Source organism: Anolis sagrei, chromosome 2 (genome assembly GCF_037176765.1).
Source record: "Anolis sagrei isolate rAnoSag1 chromosome 2, rAnoSag1.mat, whole genome shotgun sequence".
Classification (NCBI taxonomy): Eukaryota; Metazoa; Chordata; class Lepidosauria; order Squamata; family Dactyloidae; genus Anolis; species Anolis sagrei.
In genome coordinates this window covers 268,045,782-268,070,990 of record NC_090022.1, presented here as the reverse complement: position 1 = coordinate 268,070,990, position 25,209 = coordinate 268,045,782, and the positions used below count along the sequence as shown (strand labels likewise).

At 38.6% G+C, this 25,209-nt stretch overlaps 1 protein-coding gene across 1 annotated transcript; it reads right to left on the bottom strand.

Annotated features, from left to right (window-relative positions):
- Positions 1 to 989: 989 nt before the first annotated feature.
- TRIM23 (tripartite motif containing 23) lies at positions 990 to 24,907 on the bottom strand. Its single transcript, XM_060761559.2, has 11 exons — positions 24,733 to 24,907; positions 22,999 to 23,161; positions 15,368 to 15,489; positions 14,479 to 14,757; positions 12,269 to 12,451; positions 10,957 to 11,172; positions 10,092 to 10,226; positions 8,970 to 9,099; positions 8,770 to 8,880; positions 7,485 to 7,609; positions 990 to 6,560 (listed from the first exon to the last, which is right to left on the bottom strand). The coding sequence occupies exons 1-11, from the start codon at positions 24,862 to 24,864 to the stop codon at positions 6,381 to 6,383; spliced, it is 1,776 nt and encodes a 591-aa protein (XP_060617542.2). The 5' UTR covers positions 24,865 to 24,907; the 3' UTR covers positions 990 to 6,380.
- Positions 24,908 to 25,209: the final 302 nt, after the last annotated feature.

Sequence of the window (25,209 nt, the reverse complement as noted above, 5' to 3'; positions counted from 1 at the left end):
TCACTGGGAGGTAAGACTACAGCTGGATAAGCAATTCCCTCCCATTTGACTCCAGATCTGCTGCATGATTTTGGAAAATCAGAAGGGTCAGGATTGTACTTTGGAAAGCACTAGATGCTGTAGGTTCTATGCAAAAGAGGTCAACAGCAAACTTCTCAATAAATCCTAACAAAAATTGTGTCATAAAGAGTCAAAGGCACATAACTTACTAGTTGTTATGGTAAATGGTTGTAACGGGGTGATAAATAAACTGGCCAAAGCATTTCAGGTTTAGCTAAAACTGATACCAGCAGAATCTAAACTTGCCAAAATGGGTTGGAGGCGATTGACAATAACTGAATGGCAAAGGAAACTGGTGCATGCAGGTCATGTTATTTCACTGTTCTGCATGCAAAAAGTAGGAAATACACTCGAGGTAATATTATGGCATAGATCAGGCATAGGCAAACTTTGGCCCTCCAGGGGTTTTGGACTTCAACTCCCACAATTCCTAACACAATTCCGGTAGGCTGTTAGGAATTGTGGGAGTTGAAGTCCAAAACCCCTGGAGGGCCAAAGTTTGCCCATGCCTGGGACAGATTAATGCAGTCATTTAAAAAGTGGGTTACAAATGCTCTACTCTTCTACTTTCACAACATAGAAATATTGATTCTACGTATTGTGGTTGGATAACAATGTTGATCAGAATGGAGTGAGAAGATACACTAGTAGCAGAGGTTAAAAAGTCAACCTCCAATGGGCAGTTTTGAAATAAAAATGTGATTAGATTTCCAATTTTACCCATTTGGTAGAACTATGAGGAACAGCTGATGAAACTGCATAAATCCATATCACATACAGCTATGTCAGGAGGTTATATTTCCCTTGTTATTACTTTATGGAAAATAGCTCAACCTATTACAAGAATTCCTTTAATTTCAGTGATGAATCTGTAACTGTTGAGTTGTAGAGGAATTTTTGAAAGGACAAGAAAGAAGACACACTCAAACTCTTGTTAGATGACTTTTACTGTTAGGAGACCAAGGCCCTCTTGAATCCACTTTCATACAACTTGTTACATGCCGTTCCTTTTTGTGCGCTATTTTACACACCGTGTCTCTCCAGAGACCATGACATCATGGTGAAACAACTACGCTTTCACTCCCAGAATCATAAAGTAACTCATTAAACACTGTTAAAAGCTAGAGTATATCAAGAAATAAAGCTCTACACTTAAAGCAAGATGTTAATACACCTTTCTTTTAGTCACAATGTTGCATTTGAGTTTCACAGTTAAAACTTGATTACGATCCAACTGTTTACAAACAAGTATTCAGTCAAATACAGTTTGCTCTTAAAAACAACCTATACTAGCATTTTTTAAAAAATGGAATTTAAACACACTTAAAAGCTGCAACACATTAGTACACTAAAGAGAATTTAAAGCTCAGTGACATATGAAACAAGCTTAAGCTTCTAACTGAAGTTATTACAAACAAGTTGCTATGTGAATCTGGTAAAACTTGAATCCAAACAGCTGCAATACCTGTTTTCACAGTCAACTTCAGTGTAATTAAAATAATACTTATGCAGGCAAACCACACTTGTAGCACAGCTTGACTTTTGTCTGTATTAAAGAATTAAGATCTTTGCCAAACTATTTTTCCAGTGTCCTAAAATCAGCCGAAGAACTAACGATTCACGTGTAGCTTTCCAAATTGCTGCATTTCAGATAAAATAGTCTAGTGTAACTATTAAAAATACCAATGTGAAAGTGGCTTCTGTGAGTATAATAAAATGTTTTCAGATTATTTACACACACAACAGACTTCACTTCTTCGCCTTGTATACTTTAAGGTTATTTACTGAAGAAGAAAATAATTAGTTCGGAGGGTTGCAAACTCGTATCCAGCCCTTGTAATCAGAAGGCTGCATTTATGACTTCACTTAAGAGACACAGAATGCAGACATCTCTTCATCTAAAGAATCAAAAGAATGAAAAGAGACGTCATACAAGAAGGCTTTTATATCAGTTATGTTAGCATAGTTGTGCTTACATTTAACCCTAGAATTTGTTATGGACTACTGTATGCTCTATGTATTTTTAATCCAAGATGGCATCTAAAAAAGACCATCAAATATCTGAAGAATGTGAAATTACAGCAAAGTGTTTTTCATTTTGAAGTCTTTCATGCCCAGGTATGCTCAAACAGGCAAACAAAATTGGCAATGTTTTTATGTATCAACTTAACATGGATCATTTCACTAGCTATAATTTCATTGTAGCAAAAGCTACAATGCTCTGTAAAATTACCTGGGAGAAAGATTCATTAGATCCAACTAAACATGTCTAAGTTTTACTGCATACCCTCAATGAGTGAGGCTACTTACTTCAGCAGTAAGATATTGCACAAGTCTCTCTTTGAAATAAATACATTTTGCATCTTAAACACAAACTGAGTGTAGGGAAGAGGCAGAAACCAGGAATAGGTTAAGAATGGCTACAAAGTACTAATTGAAATGTATGGTTTTGTGTTGCTTAAGACCTTATTTACGCAACTAAAATAACAGCTTTAATTCAGATATTCAACCCAGAGTTGCTCTGGATTTTAAATTGTGTTGTCTTTTAATATTGTGAGCAACTTTGTGTCTTGGACAAGAGATAAGGAGGAGGTAAGATTTGGAAGGCAGTGTGACTGTGGGCAAGATTTCAGATGTAGCTTCAGCCATTTCTACAACTATAGACCTTACTACTGAGAACCATCTTTACAAGCACAGTTGATGAAGGACCTGAAGAAGTTTCAGCTGGTGGATTCACAAAGCCAATTTAGAAGAGGTAATTTCTTTCTCAAAAGCAGACAGAGCAATTGTAACAACAAGGGCCATATATCTGATTGGTTGGGGGCCTAATTTTCAATTGACTACAACTGAAGTCAAAAGGACTCCCCCAGAAGAGTGCAGTATACCATAATTTTTTTAAACTGAAGTCAGTTCACCTGGCACTTCAACCATTTATCCAACTTGCCAGTTGCAAGCACTTTTAAATTCTGATGAATAATACAACTGTGCTTATGTATGTAAGAAAGGAAGTGGGTGAGAATCCTCCTGGCTAATCAGACAGAAAAAATACATTCCATTCCAGTGACCTGGGTTCTTTGAAACAAACTAATTATTTTGGAGGAAATATGATCTCCCATTACAAGCAGAACCTCAATTGTGGGATCTTAATATAACTTAATGACAGATTATATTTAGCACTCTGTGCTAAATGTTACTGTGATGCTACACAGTAACATTTAACACAGTTTGTGATGCTACTTTAGCATCACAAAGGGCCGGGCTTTAGCACAGCTGGTTAATCACCAGCAGCAATAGATCTTGCCAATCTGAAGGTTGACAGTTCAAAGCCTGGGTCTGGGTAAGCACCCGACCTTCAGCCCTTCAGCCCAGCTTACTGTCCACCTAAGCAGTTTGAAAACAGCTGTGAGCGGTGAGTAGAGAAATTAGGCGTCACTTAAGCGGGGAGGTATTTTACAACCATAAACACAATATGAGAAAAATCCCGGCAATCGAAGGAGGAAGTCTGTGATCAAGGCTCTTTGTCATAGAAGATGGAGCAACAGCACCCCCCGTGGCCAGAATCAAGCACAACCTCCAGGACACCGAAGTTAGAAAAAAATGGCAACATAATACCTCTATCTGTTGTCTGTTTAACAGCATTAAATGTTTGCTGCCTATGTGTTGTGATCTGCCATGAGTCCCCTTTGAGGTGAGAAGGGTGGCATATAAATCCTGTAAATAATAATAACTGTGCTTGTAGCTTATAAGATCCACTAGTTGGCTTGATTTCATTCCAGAAATACAAGCATTAAGTCTGACTCCCACTGCTCCAATTGCATCTTTGCCATCAGGTATTTATATCCTACCCCTGCAATTACTATCACGTATTTTGAACAAGGTTATTCAGAAATAATTATAAAGACTGCAAGCTTAACAAGAACTGCTACAATCATGATTCAGAGCTTTCCTCATTCACACACTGTTTAACATTAGGGGAAAATGCAGAACTATTGACTGTGGGTTCATGGCAAAGACAGACACGTGCAACTTGAAGTCAAGGTTCAGTCCATCTTTAAGCAGGATCAAAAGCAAGTCAAACTGACACAGAAACTATGTTTCTGTTATGAGTACGTGCAAGAAAAATGGTTCATACTTACAAGATTTTTACATTGTTTTTCATCACAAAGTTCTGAAGATAAAGCATGATTGATCTGTTTGGTGGGAGGAACGGAAATGAAATGTGCTATCAAATGAGCAGTTGACTCAAGACACAGCATAGGACATTCAGGTCCCTTGCTGAAATGTCAGAGGGAGAAGGGAACTGCAAGTGATGCAGCTTTATAAAAACAATACAATTACAAATTGATGACAAGTTCTATTCTTAGTTGCAATGAAAAGTCATTTGTGAAGACCTCCAATAAGACACATTTAGTTTGCACTTTCAACCATTTACTAAAAATAGTTGAGTTCTGATTGGCTACCAATAAAGATCTCTTTTTCACAACATCAGGAGAAAATCAGACATTATTCTTAATGCTGCTTTATCTGAAAGGCAATGGGTTTGCCTTCTCTTAAGAACATCTTCCATTTGGATAATGCTGTGAGGGACAGGAACAACTTGGGATCCCACATTCATATGCAAGCAAATAAAGGGTAGAAAGTCAACGAGGAAACCAGGGTCGAACAACCTGTAAGGCTCCAACTTTCAGAAATCATTTTCACCAATTCACCCTACTCTTCTGCTCTTTTCTCTGTCAAATGCAACATTCCTCTGCCCACAATGCAACTGTTTATTCTTTAACTCTCTTTCTCTGGCTTAATTATATACAAGTCTCCTGCTGTCACATCACTAGCCTCTTAATAGACCATGAGTTTTTGTTTTCTTATCTGAACTATATCCATTGTCCTTCTATTGCTCTCTCCCATCTGCAGCTCCATTTCACACACAAAAAAAGCCTGTGTCCATCACACCACAAGTAATACCTGCACAAGAAAAGCATTTATTTTTGTAAATCACTCTTACAACACAGACATTCACTGCTGGATTTAATAAATACTGCTCCTGGTAATTCTAATGCCTCAAGAAGTCCGTCAGTGAGGGAGGAAAAGATTTCAAGCAACTGAAAATTCAGCAAACCAATTATATCATGCTAATAAAAGGTACAAAATATTATCTGTTCAGGCATTCCAATCACAACCCCTTAAATCAAGCAGATTAGCCAAAAGAAAATCCACAGCAGCTTTTTGAAGTTAAGTACTATTTCTTTGACATATAAAATGTCTGACTAAATAACTTTAACTTTCACAATCTTAAATGAATGGCTGCTATAAATGTCTGTTCCTACATTTTTATTATACGTAACAGGAAAAAAAATGTGTGTTTTATTGACATAATTTTAGAAAGTAGCATCACTCACAGATACTATATAACTGACGGTCCAAAAAAAAAAGTGACTCTGTAATGAGTGGCACAATCTTTTCAATATGTAAAAAGAAAAATAAATGAATATCTTCACCTATGAACTATCTAACTGAAAGCACAGGAGAGTAGGGCAGCCGCTCAGAAAAGCCGTAGAGAGCTGGTATCCCAAACCAAAACCAGTGCTGTGATCTGCTAAAGACACACATTTGAGTTTTGTAATTAAAACAAGCAGAGGCAAAAAGCCATAAAAATAAAAATTGGACAATTCAGTCCATGCTACAATTGCACATGTTTTGACAAATATTGGCAGTGTTAGTACTGAAGGAAGTGTATATTTTGGATATGAGAAACACAGTATTGGACCCAAGATTTGGTTTCCATAGGCAGCAGGGCTGTTCAAGGAAGGTGCTTTCACCCAATTTTCAGGCATCTACCCTGAACTGCACCTTATCACATTCATATGGCCCTTCAACCCACTGTGTAGCATTTTCAGGAGAGGGATCTGCTATAGAGAGGAAGAGGAGGAAAGGAAGACTGTTGTCAAAGGTCTAAATCTACATGTGTCTCCAATCTGAAAACAATGCAATAAATTCAACTCTGAAAAAAGGTGAAATAAATGCCAACTCCTGAAAGCACTAGTGTTAACAATGGATTAATCTGATAATAGGAAAGCTGAAGACCTTTTATATTTCATTTTCTTTAGAAGACACAAGGCACCTTTCCTGCAAATCCACTGCGTTACTTGGTTACCATAATTTATAGGAATTACACACTCACTTTACTACACTTCAATAAGCATTCCAGCAAAACTGTTAGTTGGTTCCTGTAAGAAAATCAGATGAGAAATTCATCTTTGACTACTCAAGTCACACAAATAAATTAACAGATCTTCAAGTTTAATGCCTCTCATAGTAGGGCCTTAAGCCACATCCAGTACTCCTGCAGCTACCAGGTGCCTGGACAGCCAGTCCAGTCCTTCATACAGTCCCATGCCACTTCGGGCATCGCAACCTTGAATGTACCAGCTACGGCCACAGCAGAGTTTGTGAAGACTCAGCAATTCTGTGATTTCTTCTATGGAAAGTGCCCCTGCTACATCCTGCAAAGGAAAGCGACATATTTATTAAATGCGAAGACAAATAGTAATTTGAGTGTGATCGTATTATATTTGAATGGCTTGTGTTGAAAGAAAGACAGTGCTAAAAGAAGGGAAGGAAAAATCAACAGTGGATTGAAAAAGTGGACCACAATTGTGTTCAATACAGCTTAGAGCAGAAAGGAATGGTCCTGAGGCAAGGATCCTGTTTCTGCCAACAGGCATCCTTATCACAAGGGGCTCAGTTGCTGTTTGAAGGTGGAAAGCATTAGGTGCTGACAGGTAAGGAGTGATTTCCACAACTGTTCCCAAGTACCCATGGGCATGGCAGCACTGTCAGAACTTTAGCAAGGCTGACTAACTTCATACTGGATTTTCAAAAGGCTCTCTATTAGCTCACTCACATCTCATCACTCAACTAAGGATTCTGTCTAATGACCCAGTGGCAAAGGCCGAAAAAGTTGATCAAGGAAGGAAAACCCTGCATGGGAAATTGGTATAAAGAATGACTACTCAGAGAAGACAAAAACCCAGGTGTTGGGGAATCTAAGAACTCTGTCTGTCAGCATTACCAACTGAGACATGATTTATTTATAGTCAAAAATGGATCAGAGGGAAGATCTCCTTCTGCTCTCTCTAAGCATTTCTTCTCTTCCAGGCTACTCTTTCATTGAGTTAAAATTGTCCTAAAGAAAGAATTAAAATACACTGAAGAGAGACAAAAAGGGGGCTCAATTTTTTACTGCAATTCGACATAAAAAACTAAACACCAGGGTTAAAAAAAGGGTGTGCCTTACTTTTACCAAATAAGTGAATTAAAAACCCAACCAGTTGTAAAGATAATCTTTGTTTCCTTCTATTTCACATTAGCAAAATAAAGCACAACAGGGAGAGGAAATGGAGAAGTGCAAGACAGGACCAGAATACCTGTTTATTGGCGAAGATCAGCAGCAGCGCATCTCGCAACTCTTTCTCTGTTAACAGTTTGGCCAGTACACTGTGTGCCTCGCTGACCCTGTCTCTGTGGCTGCTGTCAATAACAAACACCACCGCTACAGAAAGAGAACACTTTCAGAGTTACATTTCATTCACATTTTCATTGTATAACAAAGAGATGGTGTATAAGACTGGCACAGGCACGAAGAAGAATGAAAAATATAAAATTTAAAGAAACAGCATCAAGTTCCAAAAAGATGGACTGGATCCAGGGTTGTATAGAGAATAATTCTGTGAATGTCATGATCTGACAGGCAATAAACTATGGAAATGAAGCAATTTTTATTTCCATCACCCCTCATATATCCATTGTGAAAACTAAATGACATCCCATAAGGGCTTAGAACATAACTGCATTCTCAACCTAGGGTTGGGCCCCATGGGGGGGGGGGCACAAGGGGGGTTTCAGAGGGGTTACCAAAGACCAGCAGAAAAAAACATATTTCTGGTGGTCTTAGGAATCCCTTTGGCAGAGAAGGCTGAAGATCTCTCCACCTGTCTTTCTCTTTCCTTTTGGAAATAAACGGCGAATCCTCCCACCAAAAGCCCTCCTCCTGCTCCCTGGATGTAGGTGTACTACAATTCCAAAACTCAAGGCAATGCCCACCAAATCCTTCCAGTATTTTCTGTTGGTCATGGGAGTTCTGTGTGCCAAGATAGGTTCAATTCCATTGTTGGTGTTCAGAATGCTCTTTGGTTGTAGGTGAGCTATAAACCCAGCAACTACAATTCCCAGATGACAAAATTACAGTTATGAAGTAGCAACGAAAATAATGTTTTGGTTGGAGGTCACCACAACATGAGGAACTGTATTAAGGGCTTGCAATTTGGAAGACTGCTAACCACTTGTTTTGAAGATGGCACTGGGGACCAGTGTCTGCCATAAATGGAAAGAGGCTTAACACAGAACAGCAACTCTAGACTCAAACCAACATTTAAAATGGTCATTGATTAATCCCATTACAGCTCAGCACAAACTTAGAGAAAAATCAAAGAAACCAAAGTAACTTCTCAACAGTGAAGTTTTAAACTTTCCTCTTGAAATGCATTTCCCCAGGATTTCCAAGGAACATATGAGTAAACTCCAGATATAAGTATGACTACACATTACATCATAAATAAAACATTCTCTTCTTTTAAACATAATTTAATAATAACTGTGAATTTTATATTGTGTTTTATCAAATTTATTAATGGAAAACTACTGCACTCTTACCTTGTGTATTGAGGTAATAATGTTTCCATAAAGGCCGTAGCTTGTGTTTACCACCAACATCCCAAATAGTGAACTTCAGATTTTTATATTCAACAGTTTCAACATTAAAACCTAAGAAGGGAACAGGCCTTTAATCATACATTTCCAATACCAAGTTTATGTACCTGAAATTCATAGTTTCTGTAAATGTTGTTACTTGCCTATTGTTGGAATAGGTTGCATAAATTCATCTTGCTTTAGTTTAAACAGAATTGTTGTTTTGCCCGCTCCATCTAGTCCAAGAGTTACAACCCGGATTTCCATTTTTGGTCCAATGTGTACCCTGTTATCCTACAGAAGAGAGGAAAGCTTTCTTTAAAAAATAGAGCCTTGACATTGTGTCCCCCCCCCACCAAAAAAAACCCAAAAACATTCTTCAGGTCCAAGTGCTGTAGCAAAGGAAAACTTTCCTGTGAAGTATTGTGTGTGCTTCTCAATTTAATGTTCATGAACTGGTAAGACAAGAAAAAGTTAAATGAAAAAAAGTTATGCACCACTCTGGATTTGTGTGCCTTAAGGTTTCAGTAGCCAGAACAGTGAAGGTAGTTTCTACAGTGGCTTCCACTGTAATATAGTCAGAAGAATGTTTGGCAATCCCTATTTTATGCATAGGAATGTCTGAACTTTTAAAATCTCTGACATTGCATCTTAATTGTGATACTGAAGTTTCATTTGAAGGGATACTTTTATTGAACTGTGCCAAAAATATACTCTGAATGAATCCTTCATGTTGCATTCTCTGTTGTCCACGATCAAAAATCCCTCCTCAACTCAGGTGAAGAAAAGTTCCCTAACCCCTTCCCATCTGTGTCTCAGGTGTGACTGGTGGAAATGAGAGGGCCTTCTTGACCGTGGCTCCTCGGCTTTGGAACTCTCTCCTAAAGGATATCAGAATGGCTCCCTTCCTTGTTATCCTTTAGAAAGCAGATAAAAACTTTTCTGGGGAGGGAAGCATTTGGGGATGACAATTAACTGGAATAATAATAATAACAGTTTATTTGTATTCCACCCCATCTCCCTGAGGGGACTCAGGATGGAATCCAGCATATACAGACACAATGCCTCAAAACAATGAAACAAATACACAGATAAAAGTAAAGGCTTCCCCTTCATCACCAGCTCTGGAGATAGTGCTCATCTCCAGCTCTGGGGGTTTCAAAACTGAAGAGCCTGCACTTCAAATCAGTACATATATTTCCAAGGCAAAGAATAGACCAAAAGGTATTTTCTAACTGTATTCACACTCACAATCATGAAGTGTTCTAAGCATTATAAGATTGTACCTTTGTAAAAGTAACTGGAATACTAGCATCAAGTTGTATGTGGTCTGCAAGCTCTGTAAATTGTTGTTGCTGCTTTTGTAGAGTTTCTAGAAATCTTGTAATTTCTTGTTTAGCCAAGACAACTCTGCAATCATCCTGAAAGAAAAATTAACTTAATGTTAATTACATACCAACATTTATGTGTTTTCCTTCTTAAATCCATCTGAACAATTGCCTATACTTGGAGACATCTACAACACTTTAATCAACAATAAAATTAAAATAGAGTTTTAGCTCAAGCAGATTTAAAATCCTGCTGTAACTTTAGCAAATTTGAAAGTTTGCAGAAATACAAGGCAATAAACACCAGCTACACAAGACAAAGCATTACGATACAGTAACTAAGACAAGAAAGGTCCTGTTCTACTCAGCTGGGAAAAACCGTGAAGTGAATTTTCTTATCATGAACGAAAACTGAATTAGACCCATTCACAATAGATTTAACAGAGGTGGAATTAAAAAGCAATGCCAGTTGAAAAATCAATTTTGTTGTTTATTTATTTATTTCACTCACATTTCAGACAGACGGCTTTTAAGCATTTTACTAAAAAAGAACTACTGTCTGACATCAACATTTAGTTCAGGCCCAACTTTTAACTCAGATATCTTGTGATCCAATGTTCATTCCTGCCCACTTACTCAAAAAATGTTTCTTATACACTAAGGAGTTTCAAACTAATATTTGCAAAATCAACATTTCAAAGTAATTAGATTACATGTAAATTACAGAATGATCAAGATCTAAACTTTCCCAGATAATTAATATTGGCATCTTGAAAGCGAGAACCCAAGATTCATATGGATTTCAATACAAAGATTTTCCTACCTGTTGCAAAGTCTTTTCACAGTGAAGACAAGCTGTTGAAACTTGTGACAACAGAATAGTCATATCTTCCTGTTGCTGCCTAAGCCAGATCAGTTTTTCTCGTACATGGGCATCAACCACACTAAGCGCCATTTCCTCTTGGCGGCAAAGGGTCTCGTGAAGGTCAGAAAAATAGGCCCGGACACAAGAACGAGCATTTTCTGCAGTACCTGAGACCTGGAAACAAAGAGATAAGCCATGAAGCTGCTACACACCTCTCATCTCCCGTACATGAGACTAGATTCTCCTTACAACTTCTATTGACTACACAAATGTATTTTCTATAGCCTGAGTTAAATATATCATCTCTCTCAAGAACTAATAGTCTTCAGTTTTAAAATGTTACTAGCCTGTCTTCTTGTGGAGAAAACTGAAAGAAAGGGCAGTACTGCACATTTTGAACTTTAAAACAGGACAAAAAGAACCTATTTTCAAATGTCATTGCTTCTCTATGTCTTATACACTGTGCTGATTCTGAATCAATTTAGCCGGAAGAAGCAGAATACTCCACATTATATATGCCCTTGTTTCTCTCTATATATCAGTTTCATCCAAGACTATATATTAATGCTACACCCACCCACACACAAACACACACATATTACTCTGCATATGGAAAATGAATTAATAATATATTGTCAAATGCTAATGAAGGTGGTCAGCTGAAACATTCACAACTACCTCTAGCAGAGAAGAGCTCTTTGCCCCACCCCAGCCATTCCACAGATATATAAACCCATTGTCCTATTTCCAACAGACCTCACTACCTCTGAGGATGCTTGCCATAGATGCAGGCGAAACGTCAGGAGAAATGCCTCTAGAACATGGCCCTATAGCCCGAAAAAACCCACAAGAACCTAGTGTATTAATAATAACTTAAAAGATCTTCAGATCTATAAATAATAAAAATAGCACAGAACTATGTGTCACAAAATTACTGTGACAACAATAAAGGCTGTGCATAATCATTAAAATGTAGCAAAAAATCCTCCAACAAATAACAAACAAATATCAGTTGGGTCTCTGGCTCTTTAGATAATTCCATGACAAATATTTAACAACTAACATTACCATTCTTGCACAACACAAATGTCGGTCTTTGTATCAAAAGAGCCAGAAATAGTATCTGGAGTATCAAAATATTAATAATAAATTTATATAAGAAAAGGCCAGTTTTACACATTAAGGTGAAACTTGGATTTGCAGTTCTTAAAAAGCAGCCAATCATGCTGCATGGTACACTATTTAAGACGAAAAACAAAAGACTGCTTACATGTTCAGTATGGGCCATTCCAATTCCATCTTCAATTATCTGTTCTCCTCCTTCTATTTGTTGAACTATTCCAACTAATTTCCGGGAGTAATCTGAAATTTCTTCTGTGAAAGTTCTGATACAATGAGCCATGTCTAAAATGGAAGCACGGATCTGGTTGGCTTCTGGTTCCAAAACACTGTGCTAAAGGGAAAGCATTAAAAGTGTGTGTGAAATCCTTTCCTGGAATCCTTGCTTTTTGCCATCTGTACCTCTTTGGATGCATACTTTTATTAAGAGACAGAAGTTTTGAACCCTCTGAATTAAATACCTTGTATAAGGGTATAAATATAGATAATACAATTTACATTGTATATCTTTACTGTGAGAAATTATATAGCCTCACTATATTTTACAAATGATAGGTAAAATGCAGAAATATTATTATTATGTTTATTTATATCCCGCTTTTCCTCTCCACAAGGAGACTCAAAGTGGCTAACATTCAAAGCATTACAATACGGTTTAAAGTATACAAATATACACCTATTAAAACATAATTAGTGTTAAACATAATTAATATTAAAACCAATTCAGATTAAAGTACATGCAGAGTGGTTTCTATTGAAATATTATATTAAAAAAGGAATATAGGTTTTGTATGCCATTCTAGCTCAAACTCCAAATTAACTGGTAACAATCCTAGATGAGACTGCAGAATAGCATTCAAAACAAACAATGTTCTGGTGAGTCATACGGCTTTAGGCCTAAATAGAAGCATTGATACCAACAAAATTACTGTAGATTCACTGAATCAATCGAAATGTCATTCATACAAGTCTATTCCAGATGGGAAACAGCTAACTTTAACCCAAGGGTGGGCATCATGCATCCCTCTAGATCAGGTATGGGCAAATCCAGGCCTGGAGTCCGGATGTGGCCCCTTGGGCTCTTTTTCTCAGGCCCTTCTCTCTCACCATCCTATCCTTCCTTCCTTCTCTCTTACCATTCTCCTTCCCTCCCTCCTTTACCTCCCTCTTTCTTCTTCCATCCTTCCTTCCCTTCCACCCTTTCTTCCTTCCTTTCCACCCTTTTGTCCTTTCTTCCTTCCCTCTCCCTCTTTCCCCTTCCTTCCTTCCTTCCTTCCTTCCCTCTTTCCTTCCTCCTTCTCTTTCTCCTTCTTCCTCCTTCCTTCCCTTTTGTCTTTCCTTCCTTCTCTCTTTCCTCCCTCCATCCCTTCCATCCTTCCCATCCTCCCTCCCTCCTTTCCTTTCTCTTTTTCCTTCCTCCTTTCCTTCTGGTGGATTTTTAGCTGTGAGAAGAGAAGGCAGAGAGGGAACATGAGAACCATCTTTCAAGATTTAAAAGGGTGTCCCATTGAGGAGAAGGGGGGAAATGATCTGCTGCTCTAGAGATCAGGACACAAGGGAGCAATGGCTTCAAATGGCAGGGAAAGAGATTTGACTGAAAAGATTAGGAAAAACTTCCTGAGAGTAAGAGCTGTTGGAGAGTTGCATAGGCTGCTTTGGAGTGTGGTGGAGTCTTCTTCTCTGGAGGCTTTTCCACAGAAGCTGTCTATTGGGAGTGCTTTGATTGTGCCTTCCTACATGGCAGGGGGTCGGAATGGATTGCCCTTGGGACCTCTTCCAACTCTAGGATTCTATATCAGGAGTAGACAATATGTGGTCTAATGGATACACTTTTTCTCTTCCATCTACCGTCTCAAGGGCAAGGAGGGGATTTGGGGAGAACATCCTACCTCCCAGCCTGCCCACCCCACTCCGGCCCACCATGCGCCCCCCAAGTTAAAGTTTGCCCATGCCTGCTCTAGATTGTGTTGAACTGGAACCTACAACAGCCCGTGTCAGCATACCAAATGCCAAGAAACATTAAGATTCTTAGTGAAAGAGGCATTATTGTAGTAGTAATAATTAATTAAGTAATTAATTAAGGTGGTCTGTGGACTGGTGCTCATCTGTGAGCTGTTTCATGGCACGTTTCCATGGAATAAAATCATATGCAATGGGCACAAATACATTACTGGTTCTTGGCACATGGGGAAAACACCTTATCAGTGCCCAATACCCTATAACTTAGGAAGCAGTAATATGAAAAACAGAAAAGGGAACAAAAATATTATCAAGTAAAGAAGAAAGATATACACCCCCTTCCTTCTAATAGTTGTGTTAACAGTGAAGCAACAGAGGGAAAAAAGCACACAGAAAACCTACTTTATGACCCTGGTGCTTTCCATATTCTTTGCAGACACAACACATAAGGGGGCTGCCTTGACAACCTTCTTCCAAGCATGCAAATTCAATAGCATGCACCTGGTGCTGAGAGCACATTGTTTTCTCATGAGGTTTATCAGCAAGTGGCACACGCCTGTGTTTTGCTAGTGTCTTTGTAGAATGTGTAAGCTGGGAACATTCTGCACAGAGGTGAGTGGCACACACAGTGCAGTATACGGAAGCAAGGTGAGTATCGTCTTCATCGCAACGGATGATACACTAAAAGAAAAGAAAAAAACATTCACTTTTTATCCAATAATCATACGGTCTGCTCTTCAATGACATATCCTCACAATGCCAATGATGAAAGTATTGGACCTCATTCACATACACTCACTCACTTTTAAATTTTTTTTACCTGTTCTGACTTACACATTCAGCTTAAGAACCCATCAAGTTCGTAACTTGGAGATTGCCTGTATTTAAAAGTTTCCTTCTGTCAGAAGCTCCCTACCCATGAAAAGTTTAGATATCAGAAGGGTGAGCTCTAATTTCCTTTATGTTTAGATCTGTTTATTGTGTACAGGAATTATCTGAATGCTCTCTCATGTAAAATATATACTTTCGACTCCCTTACAATCTGAAGTTCTGAGAGCTCTGTATTACTTGGTACTTCTGAATTTATTTCCCTACAAAACAAAATTATGCTGCTCTATTAACAATGCAAAAAGGCATAATGGTAAAACACTTAAAATAACATCAAATCTTTATATAAAACTGATAAGGGCAATCACATAAAAATAGCAACAACTTCAAGATGAGCAAAAACTAAACTGAAATTTACATTTATAATAAAATATTATTGTTGGTTAAAGTGAACTGTCAGTACCTCTCCAGAGAGGCCAATAGTGTCTTCATTTGATCCACACTGACCAACAAGCCCATTTTGCAGTCGCTCCAGGAGTTCTAATAGAGCAAAGTTTTTCTTCAAACCCCACACTCCAGAGTCTCCTGTTTTGGGGAGGAAAATAATGAAATTGTCGATTTTATCTTTTAAGCATATTAATTGAATGCAGTACCAGATTATTTCATAATTATTTTTGCTGAATTTTACAATTATCTGCTATTTTAAAATACGCTTCTCTCCTATTCCTGCAGCCCAAATATTTATAATTATTTGTGCACTAGATTATTCCCCAGAGATTTAAATATAAATTATACATTGATTACAATCTTGATTTTTTAATAAAAAAAACAAAACAATATTTACTGTATGGAATTTTTTTACACTGACTACAGACATTGAAAGAATATAGAACAATGTCCTACACCACTTTAAAATGTAAAAGGTTTTCTTGTATGGATAGCATATCAATTTCTGAATATTTCAATTTTAAAGAATTTTGCACATCAAAATATACAGAACATTACAGAATAATTTTAAAGAGTTTGCAGTCAAAATCTGAATAGTAAAAGAAGCAAAGGAAATAAAGAATCTTTTCATTTCTTTCTTTCTTTCATTTCTCCAATGACTTCGGAGATAGTTGATTACATTAAAATTAAAAATATTTACAATAAAATTTAAAAAATAATCAAATCCAACACATGAAACATTTTAAGACCATTTTGATAACAAACATGTGAAAAAGGTAAATAAAACATCACTGCCGATGCATTAAAAATCTGCTTAAATAAAATGTATTTGCCTGCTGGCAAAAAGAAAGCAGGCAGGGGGCCGGCCTAGCAAATATTAAGTCTGTGATTTTTCCCATTAATTCTCTAAATTAATAAAATACAACTTTGTATAGTTACATCCGCAACCCTGCATTCATTTTACTTGCACAAAAAACAATGTAATCCTTACTACGACATAGTGATCTTTGAAAACAGAATCTTTCAAGGGAGTTCAACATTGTCAACTGTTTCAGCAACAGAAACCAAGTAATTATTGTTTTGTGGCCAGCCACAAAAATATTGAAATCCTTTGAGATCATATGAATATTTGTCTTGGTGTCATTCATTTGACTATTTCCCCCAATGAAGGATCAATCAATTATGGGTAAGCAGAAAATAGCAGATGCTGTGTTCTAAACTGGACACAATGCTTTTCTTGCTCTCCTGAGAGTAAGTACCAATGAATTTAATTCAATTCACTTCCCAATAGACATGCATAAGATTGTTGTACTATAAATATACTGTTTTTATTATAAGTGTTATTTTTACCCACAGTGAACTGTCATACATTTAACCTTCATTTCAATCTGCTATTCAAAAATATTCAGCCTGAAATGATAAACAGACACACACACACATTCTAAGAAAAGACTCCCAAATAGTTTAGTTTTGTAAATGTAATTCTGGCTGGCTTACCTCAAACTCAGTGGTGCAAATTGAGCCCCCGGTGGTGCAATGGGTTAAACCAGTGGTTCTGAACCTGGGGTCCCCAGATGTTTTTGGCCTTCAACTCCCAGAAATCCTAACAGCTGGTAAACTGGCTGGGATTTCTGGGAGTTGTAGGCCAAAACACCTGGGGACCCACAGGTTGAGAGCCACTGGGTTAAACCCTTGTGATGGCAGGACTGCTGACCAAAAGGTCAGTGGTCCAAATCTGGGGAGCGGGGTGAGCTCCTGTCTGATAACTCCAGCTTCCCATGCGGGGACATGAGAGAAACCTCCCACAGGATGGTAAAACATCCAGACATCCCCTAGGCAACGTTCTTGCAGACAGCCAATTCTCTCACACCAGAAGCAACTTGCTGTTTCTCAAGTTGCTCATGACATGAAAAAACAACAACAAAACCCCTCAAACCTTCCCCAGGCATTATCTTCCTCCTCATCATCATCATAATTGCTGCTGTTATTATATTCATTTATATCCTGTTTCCCCTAAAACTGTCACTCAAAAAAGCTCATAATTTAAAAGAACAATACTGTACAATTAAAACATATAAAAGGTCAATGTTAAAATATAATTAAACTATTTACACTATTATAACAATTCATACATGAGAAATAAATAAAATGTTATTGAAAAATATAAAAAGCTCTTTAAAACAGTTCAGTTAAAACAATACAACACCCCAAAGACTACTAATTAAAAACTTGGTTTTAAAAGTCTGAGTGAAAACAAATGTTTTATGCTGCTACTCAAAGTACAACAAGGATCTCACCCATGTAAGGCTTTATAGGACATAACCAGCACTCTGAATTGTGCCCGGAAACAAAATGGCAGCCATGGAGCTGTTGCAACATGGTACAGTAACCTGCCCGGTCATACTATCAATAGTATGTCTGTAGCTCTTTCAATTAAGTATAGGCAATCCCAAGTATAGCATGTTACAGCACTCCAAATGGAATAATACTGAGAGATGTACCACTGTAGCCAGATCTAACATTTCAGGGAACAGGCCCAGTGGGCATAGAAACTTTAAATGCTCAAAAGCACACTTGGCCAGTTTCAGGACTTCAGGATTTCAGGACTATACTCAATTGAGCTTATGTTTTTCAAAGCCGGGGGGGGGGGGGGGGAGACATTTAGTGCTCCCTATTCCCTGACCTGCCTTCCAACTGACAAGGAGCATCTCTAACTTGAATGGATTAAATTTCAATTAGCTTGCCCTCATCTAGTGCATTACTGATGGCAGACACTGGTTTTAGGTCAGGACAGTCTCCTTGGATTGGAGTGAAAAGGAGTAGCAGATGTTGAGTGTCATTTGCATATTGATGGCACTGCACTCCAAAACTCCAGATGACCTCTTCCAGAAGTTTCATGCATACGTTAAATAGTACAAGGGATAACACAGAGCCCTGAAGGATTCCACAGGCCAAGGGGACAAACAGGAAGCCCCAGCATGACCTTCTGGGTTTGCTGCTCAAGGAAGTAATGAAGCCACCGTAAAACAATGTCTTAGAGTACTTATCCCAGCAAGGTGAGCCAGAACACTACCATGGTCAATTATTACATGTAAACCAGGCTAAAACATTATTCTGAGAGACATCATTATGCTTTGCTTATATTGCACAAAATTTCTAGCCCTAGGATTGTTTGAGGGGTCTCTTTTGGAGACTATCTTCAAGTATAATCCAAGGGTCTTTGCTGGCTGCCTTCCATCTGCTGGGCAGGGGGAGATCTGCTCACCTGAGGCTGTCAACTTGGGGCAGAGTTCTGACGAGCCTCCGAAAACTGCTGCGTCTGCCATCTTTGCCACTACCAGAAGTCAATAGGAATTTTCTCTTTTTGCCCGTATTTTCTTAGGTCTGAGCCTTTATATGCAGCCCAAAGTTCAGAACATTTAGGTCTTTTTTTTTTCAACTGAACAAAAGATATTGATATTATGCATTTTTAACCTCCCATTAAATATCCAACTTCTATTTAATATTCATTCCTTTATAGATATTTCAAAAAGGGTTATTTTGGGTTTACAATATGCTTGTTGTTGTTGTTCATTCGTTCAGTCGTCTCCGACTCTTCGTGACCTCATGGACCAGCCCACGCCAGAGCTCCCTGTCGGCCGTTACCACCCCCAGCTCCCTCAAGGTCAGTCCAGTCACTTCAAGGATGCCATCCATCCATCTTGCCCTTGGTCGGCCCCTTTTCCTTTTGCCTTCCACTTTCCCCAGCATAATTGTCTTCTCTAGGCTTTCCTGTCTCCTCATGATGTGGCCAAAGTACTTCAACTTTGTCTCTAGTATCTTTCCCTCCAGTGAGCAGTTGGGCTTTATTTCCTGGAGGATGGACTGGTTGGATCTTCTCGCAGTCCAAGGCACTCTCAGAACTTTCCTCCAACACCACAGCTCAAAAGCATCGATCTTCCTTCGCTCAGCCTTCCCTAAGGTCCAGCTCTCACATCCGTAGGTTACTACAGGGAATACCATGGCTTTGACTAGGCGGATCTTTGTTGCCAGTCTGATGTCTCTACTCTTTATTATTTTATCGAGATTGGACATTGCTCTCCTCCCAAGAAGTAAGCGTCTTCTGATTTCCTGGCCACAGTCTGCATCTGCAGTAATCTTTGCACCTAGAAATACAAAGTCTGTCACGGCCTCCACGGTTTCTCCCTCTATTTTCCAGTTGTCAATCATTCTTGTTGCCATAATCTTGGTTTTTTTTTATGCATATATCTCAGAGGCCTAATAAATATATTATGGATAGTTTATTCCTCCATATTTTCATATTGTATCTTCGGGATCCTACTTCAAAACAAATGTCAATATTAATTAGGCCTCTATTAATTTATTACAGCAAATATAGCAGTTGTTCAATATTCATTATCAGGCTGCTCACATCAATATATACATCTAGTATGAAGACCACATATGCAAGAATATAGGGTTTCACGGATATGCCTATTCTAATGAAACTAATTTCAAAACACAGTTTGGCAGCATCTCTTCAGAAAAAGCATCTAACAGCGGCAACTGTGCAGATCAGAAACAAGACGGCATTATGCAGTCAATCCCAGACTGAATACTATGCCTATTGATTTCAGCACACCAGTCAGTGGTTAAACAAATGTTCCTCTTTGATTCCTTGGTTACTAAGAAAATCAGAGCCAGGCCATATGTATTACTTTCAGCAAGACAAGATATCAAGAACAGTGCTCCGGATGAAGACAATGAATCCTAACTACAAAAGGGAAGCTGCACTTGTCACAAATGGAAATATCAGAATGATAATACACAAGATTAAAGCTGTGAATAAATAATATCCATCATGAATCCTGTATTAATTTTTATTCATACTCCACCAGACCACTCTATCTGGCATTGCATATTTTGGTCCCGCATTCTGAACTCCATCACCATAAATTTATGTACAATCAACTCTCCATATCCATTTTGTCCACCATCCAAGGCTGGAAAATATTCCACCCCCCCCCCCCCCCAAGCAAACTTTGATTTTACCATTTTACATCAGGGATACCATTTTACTATGCTATTGTTTATAATGGGACTTGAGCATCTTCGATGTTTGATGTCCACAGGGGGTCCTGGAACAAACTCCAGCAAATGCCAAGGACCCACTGCATTTCAGATTTGGGGGTAAATTAATAAACCACACATAAGTAGACATATTTTTGGACAAAGGCAAATGATCGGGAATCAACATACATAAATATTCCTTCCTAATCTACTGGAGGAAGTTTATATTTGTTAACCAAGTGACTCTATTCCAGCCTGAAAATATACTGAAAAAATTCCAAAACCCAAAAATAAAACAGAAAATGCCAAGAGACTGAGTCCTAGTTTTGAAGGAGCGTATTTTTGTTACAGAGGGCTCCACAACCTATTTAAAGGGTTCCTATTGCATTTTGCACTGGCACAGTAAAAATAGTGACAGTGAAAGTGGGTTTGCATCAACATCTTCAAGAAAAGAGAATAAACCTCTCATAGAAGTAGTCCTCATACACATCAGTAACTTTCTCAATAACTCTCCTCTTTACATTTAAACAACTTTTTAAAAAGTAACATATTGTAAACATTCTAAGAGAAATAAACAAATATAAATAATTTTCATATAAAGATTGGAATTATTTTTCACATAATATATAAACCAAATTATATGCTGTCATTTTTTTCTTGATCAAATATTTAAATGAAAATATATATGGGCTGTTGCAACAATACTGCTTTTAGGAAGACGACTGAATTTGGTGATGTGCTTTAATGTTTTATTATTTTTATACTATTCTTATTATATTATGTATATGTATGCTTTTCTTATTGTGGGCACTGTGTGAGGCCGGGTGTTACCTGCCCTGAGTTCCTCTGCGGAGGTGAGATTGCATGCGATATAAATGCCCTAAATAAATAAAATAACAAATAAATAATACAATTTACTATATATTGGGAAAGTATTATGAGATTAAGGTCTTATTTAGGGCTCAAGAAATTTTTCCAGTTAAAACATTCTCTAGGAAAATCCACACCTTCTTGCCACACCCAGCATCAAACTAGGAAGTGTCTAATTAAGCATTATTTCCTGTTTTATCTGAATGAGAAACCTTGCATACCATGAAGGCAGGAGAGATGTGGTTGCGTCTGAAATCAAAAGACACATACACATTTTGTAGCTATGATATGACTGTTGGAACCTGAGTATTGAACAATTAAGGGTACTATACAAAAAATATCTAGTGAATTCTTAGAAATGTTGACAGAAATATAGATAACTATAATGAGAAGCAACCAAATCATGGCTCAAAACCACACAATTGTGAGGACGATAAGTATGACTTAAGATACCACTGAAAAAGCATAGAATGAACTCACAACAAATCCCTCAGCTATCTTATCCATTAGTTTTTCACTTAAACCAGAGCAATTGTATTATTGCCAGAAATTTGCTTTAATTAAAACTGTGAATTAATCACAGTAGGGACATGTCATTTTCTCTTTTGTTACTCTCTATACTTCCAAATGCACAGACTGCATTACAGAAAATATGATTAAGCTCCCCTTCCATAAGAAACACAACCTCATTTATATCATATTTCTCCTAATCTAATTCTGCCACCAGTGATATTGCATTATCATGAACAGCAGGCTATGTTTTGACCATAGGTGCTTTCTTTACAAAGCTAGAAATTTATTTAAAAATATGCAGTTGAAATAGCTTAGTGAGCTATGGAACATGCTCAAAGAAACAAAGCTTTCGTGTCTAGTTAAGCTGACTACGGAGAAAAATCCCTTGCTGGACTCAGTAACTTTTACATCCTGGGTTTAATTTTAAAGCTTATCCAACCACACTTACCAAAGGCCAGCCCAAACCCAGAACCTCAATCAATGGCTGATAGCAAATGAGAGACTCCCCCTGCCACACAGAAAACTGCGTGACTTGGAAGGCACTGAACATTGAGATGCAGAGCCAACCTTAAGAAATGGGGCTACAAAGTGGAATCCACAACATGCAAGTGTGGAGAGGAGCAAACCACAGACCACCTACTACAGTGCGACCTGAGCCCTGCCGCATGCACAATGGAGGACCTTTTTGTGGCAGCGCCGGAGGCACTCCAGGTGGCCAGGTACTGGTCAAAGGACATTTAATAGAGTTTGCAAATCCTCTCTGTGTGTTTTTTAAATACAATACAACTGTTTGGTTCGCTCCTGACATGATAAATAAATAGCCCAATTCTGAGAATATTTGCCAATTAATTCAATGCCATAGAACTCTGACAATCTCCAAGGTTACATTTCACTAATTTGTAAAATTTTCCACAACTTTTGTAGCACAGAGAAGGGCTACTATTTTTGAATGGCACAGTCAAAATGTTTGAGTTACCTTCCAACCAATATGGGTTTGTTTCTAAAGCTACGCTTGCACTACTAAAATAAAAACTTAATTACAATTACAATGTTCTAATATAATTTACATATGTCTTTGTCTAGAACAATACAACGCACAAAAGCTATATGAATAAAGCTTAAATATAATTATGCTTTTATTGACTAAATTTCAGAATTTTGGTGCCACAATATGATTATTTCAATGTTAATGTTATTACTATTTCTGTATCTTACCTAGCTCAGTAACCTGCCGATCAAAAGGACATCGAACTGCTCTGCCATGGAGAGGAAGTCGAGTGAGGCAGTCATGACAAACAGTGTGGCCACACAGAAGCAGTCTAGGAACTTTGTCTCCTTGTAATGAGAATACGTCTTCACAGACTCCACATTCCAGAACCTAAAAGTTACAAAGGAGTACAGACATACCTCAGTTAACAAAGTAGGTGTGTTACTAGGCATTTCCTCTTTAACAGAAAGTTTGATACCAGAGGTAGAAATAATAGAGAAAGAATACCCTAAAGCAGAATCCCATTCTTTCTCAGCTCAGGTTTTATTACAGATTTTATTTTTTTACTGTAGATCAACTGCTGTAACGTAGTATCTAAAGTGTGTTTCCTCAGCCATCCTCTAGTGCTGCTGCAAATATGCCAGATTCATGGAGGAAAAGAGGGCCTGGGTGGACATTTACTTTATTTAGATTCTGCCTTTCTGCCATCATGAAATTCAAGGCAGAATAAAAATAATTTCTATACAGGAGCCTCACTCACAGAGGTTTCATTAACTGACTATGTTTAATTTCAACCAATACAAAAGTCAACATAATGTGGCAGGGTATAAATAAAGTTTATTATTATTACTAGCCGTCCCCTGCCATGTGTTGCTGTGGCCCAGTCTGTGTATATGTGTTTTGTGTGTGTATATATGTGCATATGTGTGTATCTATTTGTATATGTGTATATACGTGTGTTTGCGGTATATATGTGGTTTTGCACGTGTTGCAATGTATTTTTTGTTTGTGGCTTTTAAGACCCTTCTACTGTGTTTTCCAGTGTTTTTCTGAGTGATGGTCACTCGTTGGCCTGAGAGGTGTCTTGTGTCTAAATTTGGTGTCAATTCGTCCAGTGGTTTTTGAGTTATGTTAATCCCACAAACAAACATTACATTGTATTGTCGAAGGCTTTCAATGCCAGAATCACTGTTGTTGTGGGTTTTTTCAGGCTATATGGCCATGGTCTAGAGGCATTCTCTCCTGACGTTTCGCCTGCATCTATGGCAAGCATCCTCAGAGGTAGTGAGGTCTGTTTTTTTCCTAGTTCCAACAGACCTCACTACTTCTGAGGATGCTTGCCACAGATGCAGGCGAAACGTCAGGAGAGAATGCCTCTAGACCATGGCCATATAGCCTGAAAAAACCTACAACAACCCGAACATTACATTTTTATTTATATAGATTACACTGCAGAATTAATGCAGTTTGACCGCATTTTAGCTGCTGACTCTGGCCCCTTCCACACAGCTTTATAAAACCCCACATTATCTGCTTTGAACTGGGTTATATGGCAGTGCGGACTCTTGACAGCCCAGTTCAAAGCAGATATTGTGGGATCATCTCTCTTGATATTCTGGGTTATATGGCTGTCTGGAGGGGCTCAAAGATGCTATAGCAATCCTGTGCTTTGTAGTTTGTTGAGGCACCTACTCTCTTTGACAGACAAGGCCTTGCAAAACTACAACACCCAGGATCCCACAGCATTGAGCAATGGCAGTTAAAGTGGTGTCAAAACTGCATTAATATGAAAGTGTAGATGCACCCACAGTCGACCAGATAATCGATCCACAGAAGGATCACATCCTACTGCAGAAATATTTGCGGCCTTCTCTACAGCCGAAGGGTTTCATGGCCTTTCCCACCCCCAAAGGCGGCGAGCCTCGAAGGAAAGCCTCCCGGGCCTCTCCCGCTCTCCTCACCTTCACTACCGGGCCGCCCGGGCTCCGTCCCGGCCTGCTCCCGGCATCTATCCCTGCGCCAGCCCCGACCTTGTTTACACTCAGCGCCGCCATCTTGGAAAGGGAAGGAGAAAGCCCGAGCAGCAGCAGCATCCGCCCACTCCGCTCGCTCCCCGCTCTTTCTCCGCCCACAGCGTAGTTTCCCTGGAAACAGCGGGGAGGGTCTGCGCGCTGACGTCACACCAATGAGAACCGCCGAAGATTTGGTTTCCTATTGCACTGCGCATGTCTCCTTCGACGTCACGCTTCATGCTCCTTCCCAGTCGCGAAAGACTACAGCTACCATCATGCTTTGCCTTGACAGCTTGGAGGAAGCTCAGCACGCCTACCCGAAGGGCATTCTGGGGGATGTAGTTCCCAACGCTAGGGCGAACAGAGAGTGGGCCAAAGGCAGAGAGGGTTCATTTCGTTGTGTGGTGGAGGCGGGAGAAAAGGGGA

Excerpts from the sequence above, each read along its gene's own strand:
- TRIM23 (XM_060761559.2), bottom strand. The coding sequence starts at position 24,864 with ATGCTGCTGCTGCTCGGGCTTTCTCCTTCCCTTTCCAAGATGGCGGCG. Across the intron at positions 14,758-15,367 it reads CTATTGGCCTCTCTGGAGAG|TGTATCATCCGTTGCGATGA; the intron begins GTACTGACAGTT and ends CTTTTCTTTTAG. Across the intron at positions 12,452-14,478 it reads GAAAGCACCAGGGTCATAAA|CACAGTGTTTTGGAACCAGA; the intron begins GTAGGTTTTCTG and ends CTTTCCCTTTAG.